The sequence below is a fragment of the Branchiostoma lanceolatum genome, chromosome 14 (assembly GCF_035083965.1).
Source record: "Branchiostoma lanceolatum isolate klBraLanc5 chromosome 14, klBraLanc5.hap2, whole genome shotgun sequence".
NCBI lineage: Eukaryota > Metazoa > Chordata > Leptocardii > Amphioxiformes > Branchiostomatidae > Branchiostoma > Branchiostoma lanceolatum.
This window is the reverse complement of record NC_089735.1, coordinates 7,264,526-7,284,992: the sequence shown is the minus strand read 5'-3', so window position 1 is coordinate 7,284,992 and position 20,467 is coordinate 7,264,526. Positions and strand designations below refer to the sequence as shown.

Genomic DNA, 20,467 nt, shown 5'->3' with positions numbered 1-20,467 from the left:
TACGTCATCATACCATATATGGGAGTCCGGGTGAAAGGGGAAAGGTTGGGGATTTCCGAGAAGGACAGAAACGTGAGGAAGGGAATTTTCTGGTAACCTATTGATATTTGATAACATGTAGATGTGTGGTAGTGACTAAACATGTGATGTAATTGTTACTCCCCTTATAATTAGAGCACATGATGGTCTTGTGAGACAGGCGGGAACGAAACCAAAGGTGACGTCATAACGTTACAGTCCTTTTGCTTTTGCTACCGATTTGTAACGTTACAACTGTTCAGATTTTAATGACTCAGCAAGGAACCTCCTCTTATATACACTCCAGGCAGTTTGACTTCTGTAAGCAGTGGAGATGGAACAGGAGACGTGTAATGCTGACAGTATGCAGAGACTTTCCAGCAACCTGGGTATGTAAAAAGTAATTTTTAAAGAACAATGGTTTCACACATTGAAAGTTGCATGGATTGCAAGTACTGTACATGTACAATTAAGTTTGATATTAGCCTGGGCGCCTACAGCTGACAGTAGTAGTACTGAGTTAATAATACAATAGAAACAACTATATTTGCACTATCAAGATTTCGTGGCGGAGAGGTTACTGCATTCAAAACTGCGGAACTAAAAACCACTGCAAACATTTCAAGGTTACAGTATGGTACTAATAGTTGGGTTGGCAGAAAAACCTGTCCAGTCTGAAAGACGGAAAAAACAGTCCAGTCTGAGAAGAGGGTCTGCATGGTGTGTGTACAATGTACAGTATGTGTGTGCGTGTGTGTGTCCTACATAAAATTAGAGACACCAATATGATTTATCGACAAACCGTTAATCGTAGCCAGTCCACCTTAATCAAACGTTAACCGTTAATTCTACATAGCACGCAATTTGTTAAGCGATATTTAGGATTTTCTTCACAAGGCATAATTGTATTTCCATAGGACTGTTATCTGTGGAGCTGCAGGGTCTTCTCCGCGATGCTGAGGCTCAAAGGTGGAGCTTCATCCCGGAGACCTGGCAGTTTGAGGACAGGGTCGGGGAACAGGACATGTACAATGTAAAGGATCTCATCACTGCACCAAGTACACACAGATCTGGCAAAACTGAGGCAGACGTACTCTGGGTGAGATGGAGCATCCTCTGATTTATTAATAGGCCATGTTGATTTGATTATATTGATAATATCCTCACGAGACCCAAAAGCTGATGCAATCGTGTGATTAAAAAAAAGTTTACCAAAAAATAAGTTGCCTTCATTATGACATCTATGTCAGGAAGGATGAAAAAAAAGATGAGTACGGTATACTAAAATATAGACTTTTGGGTTCTTAATTTTTGTTCTTTCAAATTTCAAAACTTCTTCTGACTTTGGGATTTCTACAGGAGTGTGCAGACCTAGCAGTAGAGTGCAAGAACTACCCTCGTGCTGTTGCTATCCTGTTCTTGTTGGACAGGTATGCCTTTTGGCAGGGTACATCTCCTCGTTTGCTTAAAGTCATTGATGACATCCGTCAAGCTAGTCCAAGCACACCTGTGCCTCCCCAGGTAAAATGACTTTATTAACTACTTAAATTATAAGTAATATCATACTACACTAATTCCACCAGGGTACATAATTCTGCCATCATGAAAAGATGTTCATCCAAACAGATCTCCAGCTCAACGTCCACAGTATAATGCACTCCTGTATATACATTGTATATCTAAACTATGCATATAGACGTTCAACCAGATAGCGAGTGAGTAAATATGCATACCTGGGAGTTGCTTCACTAGAGCTCTTTTAAAAACACGCTGTTTTTCAAAGTAGCGGATTTATGTAACCCGGCGGATTAATGTTAATGACGTTGATGTTCACAAAATCAGAAAAATAAACTTTAAGACATGTCTTTGAAGTTTGAACAATTGTCCTTCTAGAATACCCAAACTCTTTGTTACCATGTCTCAGTAATAACTTGTCAGCCTGTTTCCATTGTCACGCTTTATGCAATTGAACATGTCAAATGTTCAATACAATCTCGAACATTTCAGATCATCATCCGTAAAGCCAGAGTTCTGACAAATGCGGGTGATCTTCACGGTGCAGAGAGAGTGCTGGACGATATTCTGAACCCTGACATGGAAACCGGTCAGTTTAGTACCTTCATTTCTCAACATTGTTATTACCAGTAACATTAAACTGAATGTGCTTTTTTTACAGATGGTAAAATTGTAAAGGTCTTAACACTGTACATTCAAATACTATCATCATTATCAGTTGGCACTGAGTTAACCTATAAAATTATTTGTATTGTCCATGGTCCCTCTCAGCAAGGATTGAAGATTTGAATCACTGTGACCTTTTTCCCTGTATTTCAGCCACATGGACATACAGAAGTGACTCTGACAGAGCAATAGTTCATTCTGTCTGCATTCAGATCAAAGGACAAGTCCAGCTGAAACTTGGTGAGAGACCATTTAACAGTCCAGGTCTTCCCACTTGTTCCATAGTTATCAGTTGTTTATTTGCAAAGTCAATAATTCATGATGTGAGTCAAACCTGTCGTCTATAGTGACCTGACTCAAGGAAAATATGCATTATCTAAACAAATTGTTACAGTTACTGTTAGTGTTTTGGAACTTTGGAAGTCTTGATATCATGATCTGGTTTATTATCTTTGTCAAGAAAATTCATAATCAAAAGAAAATTTATCATATTTTTGTGTTAATATATTTGTTTGTGTGTTTGTAGTACACTTAGCATAACCGGAGAAGTTGTGGCCGGGTGGATCTTTTAGATTGCTATATTTGGTACGTTGGCAGGGGTTGGCAAAAAGAAGAAATTATTATAAGGTTTGCGCCCCCTGGTAGCTTTCAAACGGTACTGCAGTGGAACTTCCGGTTTTGATATCTGGTGTTGTGGACAACCTACGGTCGTAATTTTTGAGTGGTAGAAGCTCTTGTTGAAAAATATCATCATAATCCATTCAGAGGTTCTTGAGTTATGCTGACAAGAAAAATCCGGAAACACACAAATAACAATATTATTGAACATAACTGCATGATTCTTGCAGGACAGTGGTACGATGCCTCTACCTTGATTTTGGACTCTATCATTGGCTTCAGAACTCTGCCCAAACCAGACAAGAAGGGGATCGCCTCCAGTGTGGGACTGTTGATGGATGTGTTCAAAAACATATCATACAGAGGTACAGCATTTCTTATTAGTTTTTTAAAACACTTAGTAAAGACTCTTTGTAACAATTTTATTTCTTTGTTTACAATTTTGTTTGTATTGCGTAGCCGGTAAAGCACTTTATGGGCGTATTACACACCATGTATGTACTGAAGATCTAGAGTACAAGCTGCATATCCAGACAGATTTGTTTCATCCACTCACAGCGGGGAAGGACCCCTTCTCTTTTCGATAAGTGTGATGAGTTTTTAATGTCCTCGAGGTGTGGCTCTCCTCTAAACAGGAGCTCCATTTAACGTCCTATCCAAGGGAATCCTTAGTTGAAGGCACTTTACAACTATAGCTATATTTCCTCACTCGAATCAGGTGAAAATGAGTAGCAAACTTTGGTTAGGGATGTCCTCTCAAATGGGACGTAAAGCCAAAGATTCTGTGTTTAAGGAAAGCCACACCTCATAGTCCCACCACACGTATTGAAAAGAGTTAGCAGCAGCTGTGTCCTTCCCGGTGTGAGTGGATCAAACAGTCCAGTCTTAATTATAAGTATCTACTTGGCTTGAAACTGTTGTTTCACAATCTCTACCAAAACAACAAATAAATCACATTGCTGGAAAAATATTTCGCTCAAACTGGTTTGACACATTTTTTTACAGATTTCCAGATTTTAAAGCAGCAGTACACCTTGCAAGCAGACAGCCCCCTCTTAGAGGCCTACAGATCAGCTGAGGAGGCTGCTCACCTGTCCAAGTATGATCCGCTCTTCTATGCAAGACATCGGGTATGTGTTTTCATTTTGCAATCCCCTGGCTAACTAAAGCTAATAGATACAGGACTAAGTATGCATTGCTTGAGTAAATCATTGACTGAAATTGCGCTTATGATATGATATGATATGATATGATATGATATGATATGATATGATATGATACGATATGATATGATATGATATGATATGATATGATATGATATGATATGAATAAATCAATTAATCAATCATTGAATCAATCAAGGAACATGAACATGAACAGATCAATAGTGCAATTTATATCTCCAAGCATATCTGGCTGTGCTACACGTACATGCTATAAGCCCTTTTAAGGCCTGGAATTCAAAGTCAAACTTGTGTAATGTATCAAAACTGCTCTAATGATTATGAATATGATACTACGGTAGTAATGGCTATTTTTGCTTGATTTTCTTGGTAAGCTTTTTATGGAAACCAAACCTTTCATTGTTCTCTTTCTTGTACAGCTTTAGTCTTCTCACATTCCAAGCTGGAGAAGTTTCTCGAGTGCTGTTAAAAAACATTAAAGTTTGCAGGATCTCTACTCTTAGATCTGCTACACAAAAGATTTGTCTGTCACTCCCCCTGCTGGATACAAATGGTAGTGCAGATGTCTTCTCTTCCCAGTTTTACAGGACCTGTATATCCCATCCTACAGATACAGAGCTTTAAACACAAGCAAGAGTTAGGTGTGACAGGTTGTTCAGTGTAATATAACCAGGGCCTGCCGTGCCACGTGCCTGCAAAGCTGGTACGTTACGCTGGTGGTTATTATATATAACCAGCTATACATGTACATTCATGTGTCACTGTTGTCCCCGTATAGCGGAGAGCTGGTGAAGTGCTCATCCAATGTGCCCAGCAGGCCCGAGACAGTCAAGAGAAACAGAAGTTCCTACAGTTAGCAAGGACGAATCTGTCTGAAAGCCTACAGTCGCATGAAAGCGTGGAAGCCCTGCGGAGTAGGGAACAGTTGTGTGAATTCATCTGTGCCCTGTTCCAGTCATGTCAGGTATGTAACAGGCATGATGAATGACACATTATGATTGGACCATTTAGGGAAGTAGCTCATCTAAACCAACCAATAGCAGACTAGCTGGTGAGAGCATTTAGATTAATTAAGTTATACATGTCAGGTTTGAACTCAAATGCTGCCAGGAACATTGAAGATAGTAGTGTTAACTAAGTTCTCTGATTAATCATTGCACATGTAGATTGTACATTACAATTCCACCCCTGTCTGTAATTCCATAACTCCTTTAAGCCACTGTTGAACAATTGAATCATATAGAGTAAAACACAGATCTACAGCACAGATCAAAATAAACAATGATCCATATACTAGTAAGAAAAATGGATTAGGGCTTGGCAACTGTCTATCAACAGTGTAACTTATGCACTAAACTTAGGGTAAACTGCTCAAACGTAAAATCCTACAGGTACTAGAGATGACTGGTGCAGCGGAAAAGAGCAACAATCTGACCAAAATGTGCATGCACCTGTACGAAGAATACTGTGCTGTGGAGAGCAGTCTATCCACCAGCGGATCAATAAAAAGGATGATACATTTCATCATGGAGGAACTAGACACGTTGATGCCCACATCTCAACCGCAGGAAACACTTGAAGGTGATACCACCGCTTCAGCAACAGAGACAACGCTGTCTTATTCTTTGTCAATCGACCACATTGTGCCTGAAAACAGTACAACACAGACACAGCCTAGGGAAAACAACCCTTCCCAGGCTGAAGGAGCTACCACAACACGGAACGTTACAGCTGAAGGAGACGGAAAAAAACGTGGTACAGTTGACAGTGGGTTTGATACCACTGAGGATGAAGACAGTGACAATACCAGATCTACTGTAGATCCATCTGCCGCAACCGTAGACGATGCCAATTCCATAGAAGAGAACTTTCCCAATGACAACTTACAGTCATCATCCACAATAGATCCTTCAGCCACTACCGTTGACCAAACAAGGACAAAACTGCTACAAACTCCCACAGATGTTGACCAGCTATGTCAGGGCATTGAGAAACATCACATACAACCCTCAACAGTGGACCCTGCCAAGACCACGCTTGGTTCAACAATTGACCCTTCGGCCACAACAGTTGATGTGGCAAACGAAAAGGTAGGGTTAGATGAAGAAGTTGGACATGTTGGGAAAGGCGAAAACGGTTCAAGCCATGTTGGTGACAGCAGACATGAAGAGAGCATATCGGATGAAGAGCAGAAAAAATGGGATGATATGTTTGCAGACTTGTCACCAGTCACAAGAGTCCATAGTAAGTTGTAGCCTCCTGAAGACGACTTTCAAAATGCCATAACTTTGACTTAAGTTACTCAAACAAGTTAATAACTTGTACAAACTATCCCTCTCCCTGACCTTTCTTCCTTTTCTGTCTCCCGCTCTCTCTCTTGCTCTCTCTCTCTTTCTCCCTCTCTCCCTCTCTACCTCTCCCTCTCTCTCCCTCTCCCTCTCTCTCTCTCTGTCTCTCCCTCTCTCTCTCCCTCTCTCTCCCTCTCTCTCTCTCTCTCTCACTCTCTCTCTCTCTCTTTCTCTCTCACTCCCTTCCTCAGCAGGTTGCGAAAACATCTGTTGAGAAGAAAAATTAAAGCTGTGATGTACGGTACCAAGGAAAACTGTTGAATTGATTTACCAACCTGATGAAACTAGTTACCGGTGCTCATCTTTAAATTACAGAGGCTTTTCTTCACAAGTATGACCCATTCAATGATAAGTGGGAGTCAGAACACACCCTGGTGTACCTCGGGGATCCCCTCCCACTAGACGAGGGCAAGAAGGGGAAGCAGAGAGATGCTTTTTTTGTGCAGTACATCAGCCAGGAGGAAGCCATGGGCAGGTAAAACTTACATTAATTTTAACTAGAGTTCCACGAACACATTATCTTCGCCAAATAATCAAGGCTTATTATGGAGAGTGATTAACATTTACGTGCTTATGAACTGCAAATTTGATCATGCACCATACCATTTGGAAGTTATGATGGGGCGAATGAGTCCAGTCTAGATGGGGTTAAAAATCATTTGGTGGTACAGGACTAGTATATGTGTACAGTGTGCTGGTACAAATGTATATGTTATAACTGGTCATGAAATTGAGTATGTTGATATTATATGGGCCACAAAGGTTCAATATTGCAGTGTTGTAAGTTGAAAGTGATGATGAAATGGCACAGTCAATATATATGAATAGAATAAATCTTTATTCCATATCATACACATTTTGAAAGACATAGTACATGTACATGTGACTTTTCCGCACCTAGCAGTGGTGCAGTTTTAGTACAGTGTACTCTCCAAGCAGAGGAGTGGGTCTGGCTGGTTTTTGTCATGTTTTTAGGTGTTTTTGTCAGGCTTTCTATTTTGTCCCCTTTTTATTTATGTTGCCAATCGTGGTGAACAAAAATGCCTAAACTGAACGCGTTAAAAACCAGCAGGACCCACACCTCTGCTTGGAGGATAGTTTATTTATTTGACCTACATGTACGTTTATGCAAGGCCATCTGGTTACATGACCTGACAGTCCCATGTCCGATTATGCAATGCAGTGGGTTAACAAACTTTCCTTTCATTACCTTCGCCGAGAAGGTTATGCAGTGGGTAGCGTTTGTGTGTGTATTTGTTTGTGTGTTTGTAACGTACAGCATAACTCGAGAAGACTTGGATGGATTTTCTTGATATTTGATAGGTGGGTAGGTCCTTGATGAGACATGGAAATGATTAGATTTTGGGTCCCCTAGCGGCTTGTTACGGTACAGCAGCGGAACTTCCTGTTTTGATATCTCGTGTTCTGGACATGCTACGCCATGGTCCTGATTTTTGAGTGGTAGATAGCTCTTTGGACGGAGAGTAAGTGGTGTAGGTTTTGGACCCCTAGCGGCTTTTTTGGAACTGCAGGAACAGGTTTTGCTTCAGACTTTGAAATAGAATAACTCAAGAAGGGCCTGATGGATGGTCATGATTTTTGGCAAGTAGCTAGCTTGAGTGATGATGTACATGATTAGATACTTATTATGCAAATCAGTATCTTGTTTGCATAATTAATGAGGAAAGTTTATACATCCGCCAAATTCCATAATAGGACTCTCAAACATGTGACATATGTAACTGAAGATGAGAGAAATATTAATAGATGTCAACTAGTGATAAATTGAATGAGCTTGAGGTGTGTTCTGGAGCTCATTCACACGTGTTATCACAAGTAACACGTGAATCAACTAAAATACTTTTCAGAACACTAACGTTCGATAAATATGGTAAATAGCTAGGGCTCAAGTAGATTTCTCAACACCAGATAAAAGGCGATATTGAGAATATACAGAGGCAGAATCCACAACCAATATTCATCAATATTTTTAAACGTCTCAATGTTTATGTAAATGTTCATTAATATCTATGAATATTAATGAGATGCATATCTATAAAACATTGGTGAACATATTTTAAAATATTCATGAACGTTCACGTATTTTATGAACATTCATCAATTTTCTGAACATTCAGTTCTGTACATTAATTCACAACTTGGAAGATTTGGAATCTCCGAAAGATTTGGAAGACTTGGAAGTTTTTTCGGAATATCCGGAATATCCGGAATATCCGGAATTTCCGGAATTTCCGGAATATCCGGAATATCCGGAATATCCGGATTATCCGGAATATCCGGAATATCCGGAATATCCGGAATTTCCGGAATATCCGGATTATCCGGAATATCCGGAATATCCGGAATATCCGGATTATCCGGAATATCCGGATTATCCGGAATATCCGGATTATCCGGAATATCCGGAATATCCGGAATATCCGGAATATCCGGATTATCCGGATTATCCGGAATATCCGGATTATCCGGAATATCCGGAATATCCGGAATATCCGGATTATCCGGAATATCCGGAATATCCGGATTATCCGGAATATCCGGAATATCCGGATTATCCGGATTATCCGGAATATCCGGAATATCCTGATTATCCGGAATATCCGGAATATCCGGAATATCCGGATTATCCGGAATATCCGGAATATCCGGAATATCCGGATTATCCGGAATATCCGGAATATCTGGATTATCCGGAATATCCGGAATATCCGGATTATCCGGAATATCCGGATTATCCGGATTATCCGGAATATCCGGAATATCCGGAATATCCGGATTATCCGGAATATCCGGAATTTCCGGAATATCCGGATTATCCGGAATATCCGGAATATCCGGAATATCCGGAATATCCGGATTATCCGGAATATCCGGAATATCCGGAATATCCGGAATATCCGGAATATCCGGATTATCCGGAATATCCGGAATATCCGGATTATCCGGATTATCCGGAATATCCGGAATATCCGGATTATCCGGAATATCCGGAATATCCGGATTATCCGGAATATCCGGAATATCCGGAATATCCGGATTATCCGGATTATCCGGAATATCCGGAATATCCGGATTATCCGGAATATCCGGAATATCCGGATTATCCGGAATATCCGGATTATCCGGATTATCCGGAATATCCGGAATATCCGGATTATCCGGAATATCCGGAATATCCGGAATATCCGGATTATCCGGAATATCCGGAATATCCGGAATATCCGGAATATCCGGAATATCCGGAATTTCCAGAATATCCATCATTAACTTTGGACAACTTCTGTTATTTGGGTGAAGGCGATCAATCAATTTATGATTGATGAGAAACAGGTCAAATCATTTGGCGAAGGTCGTGGAACTCAGAATAAAGCACCATCTGAGCTCTGTAAATACCAAATATCACGACGATCCTTCTCAAGTTATTCATGTCCGAATGTCAAAACAAAAACACCCACAAGCCGCTAGGGGGCCCAAATTTGTGGCATGAACTATCTACCATAGCACTTTCAGAAAATATGCCTCCAAATTTTGAAGCTCTGTTGTACCCGCTAGAAGGCCTATTATCGAACTTGACCTTCCTTTCTGTAAACCATCCACTAGATATCATACAGATCCATCAACAGCTTCTTGACTTATGCTGGCGACAGACTTGTGATAATAATTGGCAACACATCATAATACCACAATATCATAATATCATAATATTATGATTATTATTATTATCATTATTATTATATTATTATTATTATCATAATATAATATCATAATATCGTAATATCATAATATCATGATATCATGATATCACAATATCATGATATCATAATATCATAATATCATAATACCATAATATCATAATGTCATAATATCATAATATCATGATATCATAATATCATAATATCATAATATCGGCGAGATGATATCATTATATCATAATATCATAATTCATGGCAATGTGGCATGATATTCATGATATTCATAAATTCATGAATTCAGAAATTCAGAAATTCAGAAATTCGTTAACTTGACTCGCGGGACTGTGCATATAAATTATAAATTTATAAATTGAATTAATGAATTAATGAATCAATGAATTAATGAATCTACGAATTTATGAATTTATGAATACTATAAGTATGCGTTTCAATATTATTATATATTTTAATGAATGTAATGAAAATTTACATAAACATTGATGAATATTCATAGACATTTACAAACATTGATGACTAGGAAAATATTCTGCATCTGTATTATGGAGAAGTTTAGGTAATATCGCCTTTTTATCTGGTGTTAATAAATCTACAAGGATGTTATGTTTTATAAATATACCTTTCAACATAGATTAATATTCATAGATATTAATGAAAATTTACATGAACATTGATGAATATTCAAAGATATTTACAAACATTGATGACTATGAATATTGGGGGGATTCTGCATCTGTATTATGGAGAAGTTTAGGTAACATCGCCTTTTTATCTGGTGTTGATAAATCTACTTGAAAGAGCTCTAGCTATTTACCACATTTATCGAACGTTAGTTCTGAAAAGTATTTTAGTTGATACACATGTTACTTGTGATAATAATTGGCAACACACCTCAAGCTCAGTCAAGAAAAGGGGGAGTAACAGTGGGGGTTCAAACTCCTCCAACTGACCAGTCTAACTGGTTGCGACCTTGGGCCTAGTGCCTGTGATCTGGCCTCCGGTTTCGGCGTGAGTTCGAATCTTGGTTGGGATCACTTCTGTTTCTACTCGCTCCTTTGATTTGTTACCTTCGTCAACGAATTTTTCGTCGAGAGGGTTATTCGATGATGCTTGTCTGTGTGTCTGTTAGTGAACAGAATAAGTCGAGAACGCCTGGATGGTTTGTTGTCGTAGTTGGTGTGTCAGTGTGTATGTGGGAAATCTCAAGATGATTAGATTTTGGGCGAAGTGTTTTGCATAATTAACGAGAAAAGTGTAAAAATGTGTTATATTGTATGCTGAAGTATGTGTACGTGTTCGCTGTGTTGTTCCAAGGCCATGGATAGGGGTAGGGGTCATGCTGAAGGCAGGAAACGTCAGTTACACAAATTGGCTGTCAGCCAGCTGTAGGTATTGGTAAGGTAGTCTCCAAGCAGACCTATGGGTTGGCTATAGCAGGGGCAGGTTTTGCTTCAGACTTTGAAAGGGAATTACTCAAGAAGGGCTTGGTGGATGGTCATAAATTTTTGTAAGTAAGCTTGAGTGCTGATGTACATGATTAGATACTTATTATGCAAATCAGTTATCAGTATCTAATTTGCATAATTAATGAGGAAAGTTTATACATCCATCAATTTCCATGATAGGACTCTCAAACATGTGACATATGTATCTGAGGAAGAGAGAAATATTAATAGATATCAGCTTTGCAAATGAGAACCTCATTGACATAATTAATGAGAAAAACTATAACTCGAGATGGTCTTGATGGATGGTCATGATTTTTGGTATGTAGATAGCTTACGTGATGCTTTGTATGATTGGATGATAATTATGCAAATCAAATTCTAACTCGCATGATTAATGAGGCAATTTTAAAAATCTGCTGTGTTCCATGATATGACTATTCAAATATGTGACATTTGTAAGTAAGGAAGAGAGGAATGTTGATAGATAGGAAATATGCAAATGTGGGCCTAATTAGCATAATTAATGAGAAACTACTGTAATTCCATACTAGTAAATGACGGCAATTTCATACTTGTGGCATTAGGAAGTTGTGTGAATGTGAACACCATTGAATCAAATTATGCTAATAAGGAGGGAGCTTATTTGCATAATTGATGATAAATGTTAGCATAACCTTCTTTGTTAAGCTCATAGTCATAACAAGGACGTTTGGACAACTTATGTTATTTGGGTGAAGAGGTTCAACTGGTATGATTGATGATTGATGAAAAACACTTCTAATACGTCAGTCATAAAGGTCAAAATCATTTGACGAAGGTATGAGGTCGTAGAACTCTTGTTTCAACTGTGGTCGATAGTTTGGTGACTGTGGTAGCTATGCACTTCACTCCATCGGCTGAAATATATCGGCTGTGTAGGATTGACATCTTGTGTAGCAACAGTCATCACCCCTCCTCCTGTTCCATTTCTGTCTGCTCTGAATGCCGTTGCTTGTGGCAGAAAATTTTTAGTCTGTTGTCGGCCATTCAGGAAGGTTTCCACGAAACAGAAGACATCGACTGGTTGTGTTGATCTGTCAGCTCTCATATTTTTTAGATGTTCCGTGTAGGAGTATATTCAGGAACTTGACATTTAATGCAAGTATCACGGTCTTCTGTGTTAGGTTGTTGTGTAACCTTTGACACAGGCAGCTGTTTTAGGAGTTCCATTTCTTTAAGAACATATATTTTGGTTTACAGTATTGTAATTCACTAATTGTATACGATTTAAATCCCAATAGATACAATCCGTTCAAACTCAACATGACGTAAGGCAACATATAACTGACCTGAGAAAAAACGACCCGTTTGCGCTCAAACTTCCAGGGACAACAGTTTTGTCCAGTGATCTACCTTAAACTTTAGGTACAGCCCATGCTAAAGATTGAGGATACTGTTCTCGTCGTGCTTGGATCGTCCGCTTGCCGTAACTGAGAACTTATTGAACATTACCTTTTGATGGGTACCGCATTTGGGTAAATCTTTCTTGTATTTGCTTTCACTGTCGAATTTTACGAGGAAGGTGTGGACATCATGGCATGTGCTGTCAATGCCTACGAATTCGCCCTTAACAATTCCGTCTAATATGTTAACGTTGGCAGTGACCACGACTCTTGCACCTACTGCTATTGACAATATCTCTCTAAAGCCTACTGTTTCACTTTTTTTGGAGGGTGTTAGATTTGTGAGACCTGTTACTGTTGTCTGTCATCTTTCCTGTTCTAAGTACTGTCCACTCTGATATAGTTTCTTTTGTTTTGATATAACGGGGGGTGCCCAAATATCGGACGTTTTTTTACGCGCTGGAACTCACGGCGCTCCATTGCTGGTTGCCAGAGAATGGTCATGTTTTAATGAATGAATTTTGAACACATTCATCTAAAGACCATACTTGGACAAAAAATGTATTCATACTGTTCATGGGCCCTTCATGCTCCGCGTTACATGCGGAAGACGCTGTGAGACATTTTCACGAATGTACCTTCTGATTTAGTGCTACGCCAGATAGTGTGCCTAACTTCCTACGCTTTGGTAATTTTGCTCTCTTCGGAAGTTAGTGATGAAGTTAGGGAAATGTAAATTAGGCTTGAAGTCTGCTATATTCTAGCTTTCTTTTGACCGGAAAATTTTGACTGTGTGCACTTCTCACGTCATGTGAGAAGGGCTATATCTAGCGCATCCCAGTTCATGTTTCCACGGGAAATAGGCTACTACGCGGCCCGACGTACGTATTGAATACGGCCCGACTTACGAAATCATTACGAATAAACGACACCGCTGACATCAACAATACTCCGTCTACTTTATATTGGGAAATATCTTCGCCATCTCTGTATTCAGTTTCCTTTTCATAGACGGTACCAATCACATGTTAGAGCGTAACAAAACTGTGCGTTGAATCGTTTCGCCACCATCGCGGTCCCCCAAAATGGCGGGAAAACAACGTCGTCACGTCATATGACTATTCAAATATGTGACATTTGTAAGTAAGGAAGAGAGGAATGTTGATAGATAGGAAATATGCAAATGTGGGCCTAATTAGCATAATTAATGAGAAACTACTGTAATTCCATACTAGTAAATGACGGCAATTTCATACTTGTGGCATTAGGAAGTTGTGTGAATGTGAACACCATTGAATCAAATTATGCTAATAAGGAGGGAGCTTATTTGCATAATTGATGATAAATGTTAGCATAACCTTCTTTGTTAAGCTCATAGTCATAACAAGGACGTTTGGACAACTTATGTTATTTGGGTGAAGAGGTTCAACTGGTATGATTGATGATTGATGAAAAACACTTCTAATACGTCAGTCATAAAGGTCAAAATCATTTGACGAAGGTATGAGGTCGTAGAACTCTTGTTTCAACTGTGGTCGATAGTTTGGTGACTGTGGTAGCTATGCACTTCACTCCATCGGCTGAAATATATCGGCTGTGTAGGATTGACATCTTGTGTAGCAACAGTCATCACCCCTCCTCCTGTTCCATTTCTGTCTGCTCTGAATGCCGTTGCTTGTGGCAGAAAATTTTTAGTCTGTTGTCGGCCATTCAGGAAGGTTTCCACGAAACAGAAGACATCGACTGGTTGTGTTGATCTGTCAGCTCTCATATTTTTTAGATGTTCCGTGTAGGAGTATATTCAGGAACTTGACATTTAATGCAAGTATCACGGTCTTCTGTGTTAGGTTGTTGTGTAACCTTTGACACAGGCAGCTGTTTTAGGAGTTCCATTTCTTTAAGAACATATATTTTGGTTTACAGTATTGTAATTCACTAATTGTATACGATTTAAATCCCAATAGATACAATCCGTTCAAACTCAACATGACGTAAGGCAACATATAACTGACCTGAGAAAAAACGACCCGTTTGCGCTCAAACTTCCAGGGACAACAGTTTTGTCCAGTGATCTACCTTAAACTTTAGGTACAGCCCATGCTAAAGATTGAGGATACTGTTCTCGTCGTGCTTGGATCGTCCGCTTGCCGTAACTGAGAACTTATTGAACATTACCTTTTGATGGGTACCGCATTTGGGTAAATCTTTCTTGTATTTGCTTTCACTGTCGAATTTTACGAGGAAGGTGTGGACATCATGGCATGTGCTGTCAATGCCTACGAATTCGCCCTTAACAATTCCGTCTAATATGTTAACGTTGGCAGTGACCACGACTCTTGCACCTACTGCTATTGACAATATCTCTCTAAAGCCTACTGTTTCACTTTTTTTGGAGGGTGTTAGATTTGTGAGACCTGTTACTGTTGTCTGTCATCTTTCCTGTTCTAAGTACTGTCCACTCTGATATAGTTTCTTTTGTTTTGATATAACGGGGGGTGCCCAAATATCGGACGTTTTTTTACGCGCTGGAACTCACGGCGCTCCATTGCTGGTTGCCAGAGAATGGTCATGTTTTAATGAATGAATTTTGAACACATTCATCTAAAGACCATACTTGGACAAAAAATGTATTCATACTGTTCATGGGCCCTTCATGCTCCGCGTTACATGCGGAAGACGCTGTGAGACATTTTCACGAATGTACCTTCTGATTTAGTGCTACGCCAGATAGTGTGCCTAACTTCCTACGCTTTGGTAATTTTGCTCTCTTCGGAAGTTAGTGATGAAGTTAGGGAAATGTAAATTAGGCTTGAAGTCTGCTATATTCTAGCTTTCTTTTGACCGGAAAATTTTGACTGTGTGCACTTCTCACGTCATGTGAGAAGGGCTATATCTAGCGCATCCCAGTTCATGTTTCCACGGGAAATAGGCTACTACGCGGCCCGACGTACGTATTGAATACGGCCCGACTTACGAAATCATTACGAATAAACGACACCGCTGACATCAACAATACTCCGTCTACTTTATATTGGGAAATATCTTCGCCATCTCTGTATTCAGTTTCCTTTTCATAGACGGTACCAATCACATGTTAGAGCGTAACAAAACTGTGCGTTGAATCGTTTCGCCACCATCGCGGTCCCCCAAAATGGCGGGAAAACAACGTCGTCAGACGACAGCAATGTTTACGTTGTTTTTCTTTGGTCGGTTTTCTTCTCAACAAACACTTAAAGACCCAAATTTTTAGTGTTTTATGAAGTTATTTTTCTTATGTGTATAATAGCTGTGTGACTTATGTATCTGCTTGGCACAGCTCGTATATTTAGGTGCCGGGCCGTCTAGCTACGCAGTGACCCTCTACTCAGCGCTACCATCATTATTGTCAAAATACTACTTTTCGACAAAACAAGAAATGAATATGTACACATATGTTTTGAATGTAAATGACAATTATGTGCATGAACTTGGGTTATTTACCTTCCTTATCAGCTTAGTCATTGGACACAAACACGGCGTACTTATGCAAAATAAGATCAGTAAAAAATCCATGCGATGTTAGGGCGCGTCCGAAGTTCGGGCAACCCCCGTTAGTTCTTCAGGGGGCCGGGTCACTCCCGGGTATGGGCTGCGGGACAATGTAGTCCCCCCTCACGGGTGAAGTTCTATGTCGGTTTTCTCTTTCATACCGTATAAGTTTTCCTCTTGTAAAGATTATCTCTCTCGATATGTTTCCTCTATCTCCGCTAAGTCCTTGAAAAGTGTATTCAACCCAAAAAGAAATGTTAGTGTTTTTTCGTGTCTCTGTCTTAAATGTGAAACACCCTGGAGGGGAGTTCAGTCAGGTCCTGATGGGTAGCATGGGCCTGTTTTAAAGATTATCCTGATTTTGAGGATTTTTTGTCACTATCTGCGCAAGAACCTTTTCTTACTCTCATCTACGAAGGACTGGTCCACATCCAGTGTGGTATACAACTGCATTTTACAAACCACATAAAGCTTAGTATAATGCCTTCTGTAGTGCCTGCTGCTTGCACATTTCCTTATATTCATCGTTTTGACTTGTCCCGCACAGGACCAGACCTTTCCTGTGTTTGTTGATATAAGCTCCGTCCCAGCCGGAGTGTAGTTTGGCCGGTGGTTTTTGAGGTCACCAGAGAGCATCAATCTAATTTGCACAGGCCTGCTGACAAGCAGGTGTTGTCCTTAGATAAAGGTCGACAAAGGGTACTTAAAAAAATGTAATTATAAACAAGCCTATTTCACCACTTAATTAGACCCTGATTACAATTTCATACGTCTTTATTTGTTAATCATTACCTCAATAACCTACCTGTCCAAAACAATGCAAATTCATCAAACCCTACCCGAGTTATTCGCCTCCAAAGGTAACATAAAAAAGGTCTACTGCAGTTCTAAGCAAGCCTCTAGGGGGTCTAAACTTATATCACTTACTCCCTGCCCCAAGAGCTGTACACCACTTAAAAATCGTTACCATAGCACTTGTATGAAATTTGACCACAAGCTTTCAGCGAATTCATAACCTTTCCTCATTTATTATGCAAATTATCGTCTTATTTGCATGACAAGTATTCAGTTATGTAAAGCATCACCGAAACTATCCACATGCCATAAATTATGATAATCCGTCAATCCCTGCTGGAGTTATTCGTCTCCAAATGTATTAACAAAAACGCCAACTGCAGTTCCAAACGAGCAGCTAGGGGGCCTTAATTCCCACCACTCACTTGCCGTCCCAGAAGCTATATACTACAAAAAAATCATGAACCTGACGCCTCCAGAAAATTTGGCCTCAAATGTTAAAGCTCCGCTGCAGTACCTCAAATACCCGATAGGAGGCCCATTATCGAACTTGACCTTCCTCTTTGACATCACTACCTATCCACGAAATATGATGCACAACCGCCAATAGCTCCTCGAGTCATGCTGGTGACATACAAACTCTCACACACACAAAGCCTGCTGCAGTTCTGTAGGAAGCGCCAAATAAATCATTTTCAAACTTGACCTCTGTTCCCACAATCTCTTCGAAACTACCAAAAATCATTGAGATCCATCAACGTTTCCGTCACTTTTTTTGCCTACATACAAACACAGAAAAATTAAAAGTCCACTGCAGTATTGTTGGAAAACGACAGGTGAACGATTTTTGAACTTGACCTTCCTTTGCACAACCACTACACACCTACCAAATATCATGAAGATCCATCAAAGGTTTCCCGAGTTATGCTCTTGACATACATACAGACCCACACAACAGCCGGCTCAACCGAAAACATAATCTACTCCGAGTTCCTCGGCGAAGATAATTACATTAAGAACTGGACATTCCACTAGGGCAGTGACCTCGCTGCGATTGTGCTGCAACCTAAAATTCGACATAGCAGATCACTCAGCGAAGTTCATAAATAAAAAACAGATTTTTTTTACGCCTTGTTTGTTATGTTGTCTTTTTAGTCATACTTGTACATTTTGCATATTCCAATAAATGGTTGCACAGATCCAATTTAGGTTACAGCGTGATTGCAGTGAGACCGCTGAGATTTGATTAGGTACACTGTATCTGCTAGTAGTAACAAATTGAATAGGAATGTTTGTAAAGTTGATCTAGAAGTTAGAACTTCCCAAGAAACATTGCTACTGTAGCAGGTGTGTTGCTATGACCTTATTGCTACATTCAAACTCATTTCAACTTAGATTGTTCTGGTCTGTAAATGATATAAAAGATTTAGTTATCATACCTCTGTTTTGAAGTGCATTAGTTTGATACAAGGCATGAGTATACATGTCATGTGTGTATGTTGTGTGTACATTTGTTTTAGTATTACTGTGTACAAGTCCTTCAGCTTTCAGAACATCTTCTGATACACAGTGTCACATATCTTATATCTATTTCCCTGAAGGTATGTTGGAAAGAGGTACAAAAAAGACAAACCATATGAACAGTACCGCCAAGATGTCTGCTGCCAGATGACCGCCCGCAAATACGTCACCGTCTTCAACCACAAGCTACGACGACAGCAGGACTTTGGACAGATCCAGTACCTACCGGCCGTAACCCTTCAAGTTAACCATTCCCAACCCGATGTAAGCTTCACCGTCAATGTCGAGCCATATATCGATGGAGATTTTGTGAAGTTGACCAACAATCTGAAGTACAAACATCCCGTTCTTGACAGCGGACTAGCAACCGCTTTTACTCACTTCACTTACGAAGCGTCAGGGGAAAAACTGATGATCGTAGACATACAGGGCTGGACCACTGTGGATGGGAGGGGGGTGACGTACTTCACAGACCCTCAGATTCACTCGGAAGAGATAAAGAAGTACGGGAGGGGTAACCTAGGGGACCGAGGGGTCCAGGCTTTTTGGAGGGAGCAGCACCCAAGATGTAATAAAGTGTGTATGCTGTTGAAGTTGAGGAGACCAGTAGAAGCACCTTGAAAAGTGATGTCTGTTTTAGAATAGAAGGGCAGACAGCTTTATGTATTTTGAAGTATGCAGGAGAAATTAGATAGAAGCCTGCGGGGGGGGGGTCAACAATGCTATATGCTAAATTCAGGAAGGCCACTTAAAACTGTACAATGTGCTTTAATAATTTTGAACAAAATTTCAAAATAAAACAGTATGATAAATACATGTATGATATAAATAAGTTTGAAACTGTAGAGCAATAACACAGTGAAGAATCAATAGCAAAAGAAAATTCATTCCAGTTTGTCATGCAATACTCTAGATACAATAGATTTCAAGATGGATTTGAACTCCCAAAATACTTGAGACATGTAAGCTGTGGATAGATCTTAACCATGCATCAATTTTACAAGATCATGCTCTTTATGATAAGAAAAAAAGCTTTAAAGCTTTATCTGTGTCATTGAAAGTTGATTCCAATAAATCTTAGCATCAATATCATTCAACATAACCAAACCAGATCCGTTAAGTTTGGTGAAGGCAGAGAAACAGGAAGACCCTCAGGCTAATAATTTGTTGGTATAAGATAACAAAACATTCAGATCTAGAATCATAAGTCTAGGTCCTGACCTGAACTAGCCTCCATCACAAATGTTTCGGTGAAGGTATTTTTTGCCTAGTGTATCTGTACTTTTGATCTTCGTAATATCACACTGTGAAATATCTAAAATAAAGAATTTATCATTTAGCATACCATGTTCTGTATGTTCAATCATTTATTCAACCTTCTGACTACTTCGATATTATATGGAAGGCATATTTTTCCCAACTTTTTTTTCATACATTCGCATCAGTTTTGGGGTACCCAGAGGATGCCATTCATACAATCAAATCACTATGGCTTTACTTGCATTTCTGAACGCTGCAAAAATCTAAGGTTATGCAGTAGTTGAACGTAAATACAATCCGAACCCCATTCAGCACCATGGACAAGGAAAGGCTGGATTTGTCAGAAATTAAGAGGGGGCTAAAACAGCTTTAATGAGAAGCTATATCAGTCGGGAATGATTCTCACTGGAAAAGGGACATGAGAAGTTCTTAGTGAAGGGTAGATCTACATCG

The 20,467-nt window shown here is 39.6% G+C and overlaps 1 protein-coding gene across 3 annotated transcripts; it reads left to right on the top strand.

Moving 5' to 3' along the window:
• The first annotated feature begins 41 nt into the window (after positions 1–41).
• On the top strand, positions 42–20,096 carry LOC136448334 (alpha-protein kinase 1-like). 3 transcript variants are annotated; one of them, XM_066447736.1, is made up of 12 exons: positions 42–92; positions 326–407; positions 936–1,117; positions 1,378–1,539; positions 2,026–2,122; positions 2,353–2,439; positions 3,048–3,182; positions 3,823–3,947; positions 4,780–4,965; positions 5,393–6,245; positions 6,665–6,824; positions 18,835–20,096. In XM_066447736.1, exons 2-12 carry the CDS (start codon positions 353–355, stop codon positions 19,373–19,375), a joined length of 2,583 nt encoding a protein of 860 aa, XP_066303833.1. In that variant the 5' UTR covers positions 42–92; positions 326–352; the 3' UTR covers positions 19,376–20,096. The 3 variants fall into 3 exon arrangements, with proteins under 3 accessions (XP_066303833.1, XP_066303832.1, XP_066303834.1); XM_066447735.1 differs by lacking the exon at positions 42–92 and adding an exon at positions 99–217; XM_066447737.1 differs by lacking the exons at positions 42–92; positions 6,665–6,824 and having other exon boundaries at positions 99–407; positions 18,835–18,925.
• Positions 20,097–20,467: the final 371 nt, after the last annotated feature.

Excerpts from the sequence above, each read along its gene's own strand:
- LOC136448334 (XM_066447736.1), top strand. The coding sequence starts at position 353 with ATGGAACAGGAGACGTGTAATGCTGACAGTATGCAGAGACTTTCCAGC. Across the intron at positions 408-935 it reads GAGACTTTCCAGCAACCTGG|GACTGTTATCTGTGGAGCTG; the intron begins GTATGTAAAAAG and ends GTATTTCCATAG. Across the intron at positions 1,540-2,025 it reads GCACACCTGTGCCTCCCCAG|ATCATCATCCGTAAAGCCAG; the intron begins GTAAAATGACTT and ends CGAACATTTCAG.